This window comes from Belonocnema kinseyi, chromosome 8, assembly GCF_010883055.1.
Source record: "Belonocnema kinseyi isolate 2016_QV_RU_SX_M_011 chromosome 8, B_treatae_v1, whole genome shotgun sequence".
NCBI classification, from domain to species: domain Eukaryota; kingdom Metazoa; phylum Arthropoda; class Insecta; order Hymenoptera; family Cynipidae; genus Belonocnema; species Belonocnema kinseyi.
The window spans coordinates 22,307,728-22,319,414 of NC_046664.1; the positions used below are offsets into that span (position 1 = coordinate 22,307,728).

The 11,687-nt window shown below is 24.8% G+C and overlaps 1 protein-coding gene across 2 annotated transcripts in view; it reads right to left on the reverse strand.

The window, feature by feature from the left end:
• Positions 1-245: 245 nt before the first annotated feature.
• Positions 246-11,687, reverse strand: part of LOC117178057 (facilitated trehalose transporter Tret1-like) — a 26,025-nt gene continuing 14,583 nt past the window's right edge. For both annotated transcript variants that reach the window (XM_033369266.1, XM_033369265.1), the window contains exons 4-5: positions 6,829-7,027; positions 246-1,132 (exon numbers count right to left, since the gene is read on the reverse strand). In XM_033369266.1, the coding sequence (XP_033225157.1) occupies positions 548-1,132; positions 6,829-7,027 (784 nt within the window). In that variant the 3' untranslated portion in view covers positions 246-547. The remainder of the gene's footprint in view (positions 1,133-6,828; positions 7,028-11,687) is intronic.

Genomic DNA, 11,687 nt, shown 5'->3' on the forward strand with positions numbered 1-11,687 from the left:
TATTATTCTTCAAATTACCATTTCGCCATAAAGTTCACAATTTTTGTACAACTTTAATCAATGTTAAAATTTTTCCACCGGCAGTCGGAGATTTGAAACAAAAAAGATTTTTTGTCTCAAATTTCTATTGTTAGTAGAAAATTATTCGATTTTAAATAATATTAAAAATATTATACAAAAATATTGCCTTTTATTTTTTATCATTTTACATAATAGATACTATGAAACACTAAAATTTTGTAAACATATTAATTTTATATATTAATTTAAAAATTGCGCGAGAACAAAAAAAATAATCGCGCGGCCAGCGCGCGTTTCTATTTTCTATTGTATTTTAAAGACGATAGAAAAAAAGAAAGAAGGAGTTGCCTTATTTTTCATTCTTTTTTTTATTTAATTTTTATTTGAAATGTGAAATTTAACAGTGTTCTCCAAATTTGATCATTGGATTTGTGTTTAATTTCCGAAAATTTCAGTTAGTAAATATTTCTATAAACAATAAAAAAATATCTAATTAACTTTCAACTAATTTAATTATCTAAATAATTTAAACTGTTCCTTTCGAATTTAAATGAGGAATTCCATTCAATTCACTAAAAATGGATTCAATACTTCGTCCCTTAGTCTCAGGAACGATCAAAAGCGTCAGGAAAAAAGTACTGGCACAGAAAGCAGCTAGGATAAAAAAACAATTGGAAATTCCTATCAGTGTGATTGCAGTAGCAAAAAATTTGACTACCATAAAAAGAAGAAACCACAATGTACATAATGAAAATCCACTCGCCAAACTAGCGAGTTCCGGTCTGAATATTTCGGAAACCACTATAAAAGGTACAGGACCCAGTCCTAAACAATGCGCTAGAACGAAAATGGAAAGAGCTGTTACTGGAATCCAACCAAGGGCTTTTAAATCATATTCAAGGGATTGAAAATAAAAAAAAATACCCAAAATTACGTGACATGTGCACATCAATGCGCAGGATATTAAAATTAATAATTTTCTACCAACTCGATCTATAAGTACTGTTGATAAATATGAACCGGTTAGTTGTATCACTCCAATGATGATTGTTGATATAGAAGGCGAGAGCATACTTCCTGCCATCTCAAAAATTGTTGTTGAATAGCTGACCTGCAAATTATTAATAAAGCTATAAACAGATTAAATTATTAGGAAATAAATTAGCTTCATTTCCCTGAATTGAAACTCTTTCTTAATTAAAATGTTTTTTCAATTTTTGATAATTTCTAGGTTCTAGAATCGGTTTATAATAGAATTATTTTTAATTGATATTTTATTAAAAATATTAATTGATATTTTTTAATTGATATAAAATTATTCAATTTTAAACCCTTACACTTTAAAATGTATGATTAAAAAAAATTTTGAATATAAAAATACAAATATTCTATAAAAAATTAATAAATATATTTTCATCTGAAATTATCAAATATTAATGTAAAAATTCTTCAATTTCAAAACGCGTTTATTTTACAATTATTCACGTTTCAACGCGTTGTTTTAAAAATTTAAAAATACTAATTTAAAACAAAGAAATATTTTGATTTTCAATAAAATTTGAATTTAAAATGATCCAATTCTAAATAATTTTTACTTAACTTTGCATAATTGCAAAGATTTAGAATGTTAAATTATTTCCTTTTTAACACCAACTTTAAAACATTTGGATAAATTAAATATTTGTATTTTGTTAACAATTCATTTCTCGTTTAAATACATAGCTCATTGCAGAGAATAGAAAAAAACTTATTTCTTTATCAATTTTTCAATAAAGGAGGATATTATTATTATTTCCCTTTTTCTTTATCAGCGGTCTCCTTAGTTAGAAAAAAATTATTGAAACAATTTCACAATTGTTTAAAGAATGACTTTTTCTGAAAATGTTCATGATTTCGTTTATCAGTTTCCAGAATACAAATACTTATTTCAATAATATTTGAATTGTCTACGAAACATATGTTTAAATCAATACATTGTTTTCAAGAAAAAGCGATTATTTTTTACTTTTTTCGAAATTCTTTAATTATATAAAACTCGTGTTTTTGGTTTTAAAAATTGATCCTTGTGGCAGAAATTTAATCTTTTCATATTAAAAATGCCAACACTTGGTTGAAATATTTTTTTTGGAATTCTCAACTATTTTGTTAAAAATGCATTTTTTTCTATTACCAATTTTTTAAAATTCAAAATGTCACTACTTTTATTATTATTACGTATTAAATATTTAACTTTTCCAAAGATTTGCATGACATTTTTTTTATTGACTAAAAAATGTTTCTTGGTTGAAAATTCAACTCTTTTGGAAAAAATGTGATCTTTTTTATTTATTAAAAAGGCAACTCTTTTGTTACAAATTAATTTCTTAAATTTGAGGATTTAACCCTTTTGTTCAAAAGAAGAATTTTTTATTCAAAATGTACTTTTTAACTCGAAATTTAACACTTTTATTTTTGTCTGAAAATTTATGTTTTTTGTTGAAAGTTTTTAGAATTTTTATTTAAAAAATTGAACAGTTTTATTTAATTTTTTTGCCATTGACTGAAAAATGTTTATTTGTTGAAAATTCAAACATCAGTAGTTGAAAATATAATTTTTTGTTCAAAAATTAATGTTGTTAATTTAATTTAAATTCTCCTTTTTAGTTGAAAATAAACTTTTTAAATAAATAATTAAACTGTTTCATCAAAAATTTAACTATTTTGTAGCAAATTCATCTTTTTGGCTTGGAAATTTAACATTGTTTCATGAATTTTTTTCTTTATTGACTGAAAAATTTGTTTTGATTGAAAATTTGTCTTCCTCATTTTAAGATTAATCTTTTTTTGTAGAAATTTAATTGTTAATGGTTAGAAAAGTAATTGCAAGAATGAAAATTATCTGTTCTAGTTTAGGAAAACAACTTTGTTAAAAATAAATTTTTTATTTGAAGATTCATTATTTCAATTTAAAATTCATTTATTGAGTTCAAAAAACTAATTTTTTGAAGAAAAAAAATATTTTGGGTTGCTAAAAATTCGACTATTTGATTCAAAACTCATTTATTTTGTTGAAAATTTGTCTCTTCTGTTAGAAAATTAATCTTCTTGGTTAAAAGTTCATCTGTTTGGCTGCAAATTCATGTTTTTTTGTTAGAAAATTATTCTTATTGGTGGAAAATCGAGTATTTTACTATTTTACTGGTTGAAAATTCTACTTTCTTGTAGAAATTTCGTCTTTTTGACTTGATAATTCAACATTGAACTTTTCTTGATTTCAAATTAAAATCTTCTTTCGGCTGAAAACAATTTTAAAGAGTCTCCGAGGTAACAGTCCTTCCTTTATTTTTCCAATTTTTAAAATTGTGAATTATTATTTCTCAATGGCGAATAAATAAATTTGGAATAAATATATTTTCTTACTTTTTTTGTTATTAATTAAAATGTTTATTTGTTAAATAATGGTGTAAATTTATGTAACTTTAGTATTTTCAACACTTCTTTTTATACAAAATTCACTCTTTCTTGAATTTTCAACACTTCCGTTTTGAACATTGAAAAAATTTTAATTGTAGAGTATTATAATTTCAATAATTTTCATAAGTCAAAAATTTAATTTTTAATTTTTTCAAATGTTTTCCAATTTAAAACTCAACTGTAAAAATTAAAATTTGTCCTATAATTTTGAATTATTGAAAATAAAAACAAACTTTCTATAATTTTCACTCAAATTTCATTGATTGAAAACTCGATTTTTAATTTTCTTCCACTTTTAACAGCTGAAAATTTAATTTCAGATTTTCAACAACTGAGAACTGAAATTAGACAAATTCCAGTGTGAAAAATGAAAATTTCTTCATTTTTCAACAGTTTAAAATTCAGCTGTTAAAAATTTAGTTTTCACGAATTTGAAATGAAACTGTTAAAATTTTAATTTTCAACAGTTTAAAGTTCAACTGGTAAAAATTAAATTTTTAATTTTCTCTAATTTTTATATGTTGAAAATTTAAGACAATTGAATTTTCTTTATTATTCTTAATTCAAACTTCATCTTTAGAGAATTAAATTTTAAATTTATTAATTTTTCAACTGTTAAAAATTAAATTTTAAATTTTCTTCAATCTTTACAGTTAAGGAGTCAGCTGTTATAAATTTCAACGTTGAGAATGAAATTTTCAATACTTTATAATTCAACTGTTAATAATTAATTTCTTTTCAAATTTCATATGGTGAAGATTTAAGAAAAAATCATTTTCTTTAGTTCTCAATGTTTTAATTTTTTTTTTCAATTAAACATTTTCTTCCTTTTTTAACCGCTGAAAATTCAAATTTTATTTTTCTTTAATTTTCAATTGTTGAACACTCCACTTTAAAAAAATTCTTTTGTTGAAAATTTAATTTTACTAAATTTTCAACAATTTCACAATTAAATGTTAAATATTGAATTTTTAACACATTTAAATTCAACTGTTAGAAATTTAATTTTTAACAGTTTAAAATTAACGAGTTAAAAATTGAATTTTATATTCTTTTTAATTTTAATGTTTTGAAAATTAAATAAAAATTGAATTTTCTTTAATATTCTCAACAGAAACTTCAAAAATAGACTGTTAAAAATGACAATGTTCAAAATTCAATTTTTTAAAATTTTCAAACCTTTAAAATTCAACTGTTCCAAATTTAATTTTCTATTGGTTTTTAATTTCTATGTAACAGAAATTTAAGAAAAATGAATGTGTCATTTCCTAATTTTTCAACTGTTTAAAATCGAATTTTCCATTTTCTTTAATCTTCAACAGTAAATTGTTGATAATTAATTTTTTGTTTCTTTTCAATTTACATGATGTTGAAAATTTAAGAAAAGTGAATAAAACATTTTTGTCATTATTAACTGGTGAAAATTAAACTTTCAATTTTCTTAAATTTTCAACTATGGAAAATCCAATTTAAAATTTTCTTCCATTTTCAACTGTTGAAAATACAACTTTTGACTGTTCAGTTTCATTGTACACTGTGGAAAACCCAGTTTTCAATTTTCTTCTATTTTAAAATTTTCAAAACTTCAAACGCTGAGAATTCAATTTTTAATTTTCTCTAATTTTCACCAGTTGAAACTTTACTGCTAAGAACTCATATTTTTGATATTTAAAAAAAAATTGAAAAATGTAGGAAATTGAAAATTCAACTGCTAAAAGTTGACGAAAATTGCAAAGACAATTGACGAATATTGAAGAGAATTGAATTTTCAGCTGTAAACAATTGAAGATAATTGAAATTATAACGCTTTAAAATAAAATATTCTTCACTTTTTAACTGGTGAAAATCCAAGAAAATTGAATTTTTTCTAATTTTCAACGATTCAGAACTCAATTTTCTTCCATTTTCAACTGCTGAAAATATAATTTTTGGTTTTCTCAAACTTCAACAGTTTAAAATTCCACAGTTGAAAATTAGGAAAATAGTTTTTTTTTCATTTTGAAACTAAGCTTCATGTGTTGAAAATTAATTTTTTTAGTTTACTTAATTCTCAACTGCTGATAATTAAATTTTCAATTTACTTCAATTTTCTACTGTTGGAAACTTAATTTTCAATTTTAAACGGCTAAAAATCAAAATTTAAAATTTCTGTAATTTTATTTTATGTTATCAGAAGTTAACAAAAAAAGCGAATTTAATATTCAAAACAAGTGTTAAAAATTGTATAGTTTTTTCTCTTGATGAAAGAAACTAATTGGCATTTTTTAAAATTTATATAACATTCGCACATAATTTTAAAAAGGAATTTAAAAAATAGATATTTCAATCAATATTTTTTTTTAAAGCAGATTTTTTCAAAAAGGATCGCCATTAGGAAATAATGCTTTGGGAAATTAATATTCATCCAATGGGCTCTCTGTAGGGAATTTATGAGATTTTAAAGAAATCTTGAATATGGAAATTTCTTCTAGGGCTGAGAAAATTGCAGAAAATTTTGTTATGTACTGTTTTAGATAGAAAGTAAACAAATTAAATTGAAAATATTGAAATAAATTCTTCCTGAATACAGGGATTATTTTTTACTTAGTAAAAAATTAGTTTTTTGGATTCGGCTGGATTAGCATGTATTTTTAATTATTAGAAAATTCTTTTGCTGGAAACTTTTTCAGTTTCAATTAGACAAACACTTGAAAAAATTTTACTGATGGACCATTAAAATTTTTAATTAAAATTAAAGTTATTCGGTTTAAATATATTATGATCATTTCAATTTTCATTAAAAAAATATCAAAGCATTTGTTTTCAATTAACTTTTTTCAATATGCTGAAAATTGTCTACTTATAATTTTCGTGAGATTTTTCCATTTTTAGTGATTTTCAAATTGTTATTAAAAAGCTAGAAAAAATTCGTTGAAAAACCATGACTTGTTAAATTAACATAAACTAAATAGGTTTCAAGTAAAACATTTAAAAAACTTATAAACTAAATGTTGATCCAGCCAAATCCTAGAAAGTTATTTTTTCTACACTAAAAAAATTAATCGTTTATTCAACAGCATTTTTTTCATCATTTTTAATTTTGTATTCATACTCAATCCTAAATAGTATGAAAAGAAAAATTTTCTAGCATTTTTTCACCCATGTAATAAATTTAAAAAATTTAAAAAGTTTAAAAAACTTCCGGGCATCACTAGGACTTGTTTATTAATTTTTGAAAAAATTCAAGGGAATTTCTTTCAATAAGAGAAAAAATATTTTTGGGCTACCGTTTTGAAGAATAGAACTTTCAACTTATAATCGCCACCTCAATCAATTTTAAGAAGAAATTAAAATTAATAATTTTTTTGCAGTTACCACTGCTAGCATTCCGCACATCTGTTGGCCACCAAGCAAGCCAAAAGCAATTATCAGTCCTTTAATTGTTCCTCTGTCCTTGAAGAGATCTGAAAATTTCGCTGATTTGGAAACACTGGCCTCTTTAATCTGACCTTGCAGATGAACTAATTCTCGATCAATAGCCTCTTTATCTCCTCCTTTTAACCACATCAATGATCTAAAACAAAAATTATTTTTTACTTTTTTCAAAGCACTTTAATAGTTGGGGGGGGGGGGGTACATGGCGAATAATTCGTAGTTTTTCAGTAGGAATTAGAATAATAAACTTTAATTATTTTTTCACCAGGAGAAATTGGATTATACTTTCTCCTGAAGATCATATTCTCAGTCATAAATTTTATTATTTAGTTAAAATTTGACAATTTTATTAAAAAGGCATCCTTTTTGGTAAAAAATTCATCTTGTTGAGTTAAAAATTTATCTCTTTTTGTCGGATATTACCCATTTATTTAAAATCAATATTTTGTTGCTGATAAGTCAACTGAGATACTTTTTCAATAAAAAATATTTTGTTTTTTGAACTTTTTTTTAAAGTTCATATAAGTGTTGGATAAAAACGCAACTGTTTTGTTAAAAATTAAACTATTACACACAAATTTTAATTTTTGTTTTAAATTCTTATTTTTGTATTAAAAAGTCAATTGAAATCTTTTATGATGAAAATTTAACCCTTTTCTTTTTAAATTTGTCTTTTTGTTTTCAAAATTCACCTGCTTTAGAAGAATTTTAATTTTAAAAGAAGAAATTTTAAAAAGAAGAAATTTCATCTTTCTTGAATAAAAATGCAAGTGTACGGTTGAAAATTCAACAATTTTTATAAATAAGAATTTATCTGTTTTAGGAGAAAATTTTATTTTTTGGATAAAAATACAATTATGTGGTAGAGCATTAAAAAATGTTTGTCACAAAGTCGTCCTTTTTGTTAAAAATTCATCTATTTTAGTAGAATCTTCATTTTTTTTCTGAAAGTGCAACTTTTTAGTTAAAAATTATAATTCTTTGCTTAATTATTTAATTATTTTGTTTGAGAGATTTTGGTTGAATCACTTTGTTAAGAATTCTTTTTTTTTTAAAGATTTATATTTTTATTTGAAAGTTCATCTGTTTGGTTCAAAGTTTAATTATTTTTAGGAAGATTAATATTTCTTAATTGCAAATTCAACTACTTGGATAAAAGTTAAATTACATTGTTTAACAATTATTTTTTGGATTGAAGGCATATGTCTTTGGTTCAAATTTAACTGTTTAGTGGAAAAGCCTTTTTTTGTTTTAAAATTAATTTTTTAACTGAAAATGTAACTCTCCCAATTTTTAAAAATTTATATTTTTTATTAGGAAATATTAACTTTTTGGTAAAAATGAATTCTCTTAATTTAAAATTTTATTTATGTTGGGTAATAATGCTTCATTTGTAGAAAATTATTTGTTTGCTAAAGTCAAAGTTTTTGTTTAAAAATTGAATTTTTTAGGGAAAATTCGTCTTTCTGCTTGAAGGTTCAACATACAAGAAATACTTATTTATTTCCTGAGTTAAAAATTTTTATTCGTTGAAAATTCATTATTTTAGTTAATATTTTTAAAATAAATTTTATCTTTTTTGATTGAAATATAAACTATGACACTTTTTAGTTGGGAATTTATCTGTTTAGGTTGAAAATTCAAGTATTTTATTAAAAAGCCATCTTTTATAGCAGAAAAAAAATTTTTTGTTTAAAACAAATGAATAAATATAACAATATTAATTTTTGCCTAATTCTAATAGTAATAACTAGCAAAACGTTTCTAAGATCTGGAAAATACGTATATCCATAGAGATGGGAGGGGGGGGGGGGTGGCTAGAAATATTTTGTTACGAATTGTTACACTTTTTTGTTTTTCTGTCGTTAGGCTTATTATAATTTCCCTGAAAATAATATTCTGGTTATAATAATAATATGACATATAATTTCTAATACAGTCGACGCTATCTACCTTGCCGCTTCCCCTAACTCTCGGTCGAGCTCTTCCCTCACCACGAACGTGACGGCTCGGCACCCGAGAATTGTTTCGCTCGCTATTTACGTCGCCGTCAATGGTTCAGGTCTTTCAAGGCAATTTTCAAGTGCAAAAAGTCATTGTAGGCTTTGTTAATGAGGCTTATAAAAGAAATTTTGAAATCATATAATATTTATGTCTTATGATAATTTCCTTGTCACATGAGATAACCTCAAGTATGACAAATTTAATCAAAGGTTTATCAATAATTCGTAAATACTAACCTATTTTTTAGTTTATTCTACGAGAGAACGACGTACTGACATTTTTTTGGAACCAGAAGTGAGATAATTACTTCACAATATGTATTCTGAAAATCGAGCTTTCACTGTTTGTAAACACTGATCTGCGCGCGGCAACGAGCGTAGCGGCGAAACAATTCGCATCAAGCACCACGCATAAAGATTAGACTTGAGAGTGGGAGAACAGCGTTTCCAAAAAAATTACTTTCTTATGGTCCCATCTGCGGCAAGGTAAATAGCGTCAACTGTATATCCTTATACTGATTTATATTGTTTTAAAATAAAATTTAAGGTATGATACATAAATTTGAAAAGAATTTTATTAATGCTTTAAGGGCATGTGACACAGCTAAATACCTATATTACCGACCTCACTTTTTCAGTTCACTGAATGTTTTTTTGAACCTAAGAACTTTTTTTGTAAATAAAATATCGAGCTGAAACTTTGAAAAATGTATTAGAGTACAATAAAGTACGTTTAGGTACTGCATTTTGGTAGGAACTTCACTGAAAATTATTTTATCTTTTTTCTGAACCTCGACATTTTTTGAACATTCGAACTTTTTTATACATAAAATATCGGTCTCAAACTTTGAAAAATGCAGGAGCCGAAAGAAAACTACGTTAAAGTACAAAGATTAATGATAAAAGATGTAAAAAAAAATGTGTCAACTATCAATTCCATTAGCATCAGCCGGTAACTTTGTACGCGAAAATACGAACCCTCTAGAGCCTCGTCTAGTGGCCGCCAGGGTTCGTATTTTCATGTACAACGTTACCGGCTGATGCCGATGGAATTGATAGTTGAAATATATATATTTTACATATTTTATTATTAAAATTTGTACTTAAACGTAGTTTTCTTTCGGCTCTTACATTTCTCAAAGTTTGAGACCGATATTTTATGTATAAAAAAGTTCGAATGTTCAAAAAATGTCGAGGTTCAGAAAAAAGATAAAATAATTTTCAGTGAAGTTCCTACCAAAATGCAGTACCTAAACGTACTTTATTGTACTCTAATACATTTTTCAAAGTTTCAGCTCGATATTTTATTTACAAAAAAAGTTCTTAGGTTCAAAAAAACATTCAGTCAACTGATAAAGTGTGGTCGGTAATATAGGTATTTAGCTGTGTCACATGCCCTTAAGGAACTTCAATGTTTATAGTGGCGCTATTTTTCAGGCAAAAGATTAATTTGATAAAAATGCTTGAACATTTCAAAATGTTACAAACTTTTTATTCATAGTTTTTACAGTTTTGTTTTTAATTGTACGATTTAAATGAATGGTGGCTCTTTTGCCTTGAAATTAGAATCACATAGTTTAAAAAACGTAACTAATATAAACACACAAAATAATGCCTTAAAGTTTACAATTATTCAAATAAAATATAAGAAAACAGTAAAAAAAAGTACTCAATATTTCCCGCTTCCAAGCCACCCATATTAATGTAAGGCCTTTTAAAGTTTCAACCTCTCATTTAAATGCGGGGAAAACCTATAAACCATTCTTCTAGATCTAGAATTAATTACGAATCTTCTACATCTTTGCCTATGGTCCGTATACCTGGTTGTACCCAATCAATTTTGGAAATTTTCCTCCTTTTATGGTCTATTTTTGTTGTAATAAAATTCAGTTAGTAGAATGAATATAGTTGCGTAACTGTGAGCCCGCATTTACGAAAATAGAATTAACATCTTATTAAGGTTAAAAAATTGTTTAAAAAAAGTCATTGTTTAAACAATTCATTATCATTGTTAATAATATTTTCTTTGATGAGTTGGTAGAATGTTGCGGTTCTTTCCTGCAATTTTCAATTGTTTGTCTATTTTTCATTAGGCATGACTGAATAATTAATTAGATTTAGCAAAAATAATTGTTTAAACAAATTATTGTTGCTTATGATTATCTTCATACATATCAATGCGTGACAGTTGCGGTTTTTCGGCAATTTTTACATTTCTGTCCCTTTTCACTGATGTAGGTAATAATTAATTAAAGTTAACAAAAAAGTTGTTTAAACAGTTAATAATTGTTTGTAACTATCTCTTCTTCGATAAGTGCCAGAAAGTTGTGGTTTTTTCGAAAAATCTTCAACTAAATTGTTTAAACAATTACTTTTTTAAAAACTGAAATTAATTATTACTTCAGTCTAATTGAAAATTTGAGAAAAAGCCTGAAATTTAAGAAAAATCGCATCTCTCTAGCATTATTTAAGTGGAATATTATTAATAATAATACATTCTTCAAACACTCAATTTTCTTGACTCCGATTAATTGTTCAACTTATTTTAATCGAAAATTGAACTTAAAGTTAAATTTTTTTTTAAAACTGCAATTTTGTAGAATTATTCTACAAGAATTTGATTAAGGGCATACTCTTCAGTGACCACGTGACCAAACTAGTCCCCGGTTATGAACATTTTTTTTGGTGTTCACCGCGTCCACACGAATTGAGATATCGTGTTTAAACTTTAACACATAAAATAAAAAGCACTAAAGAACGTTTGTATACATCAATATATTGGTAATTTTAAAGAAA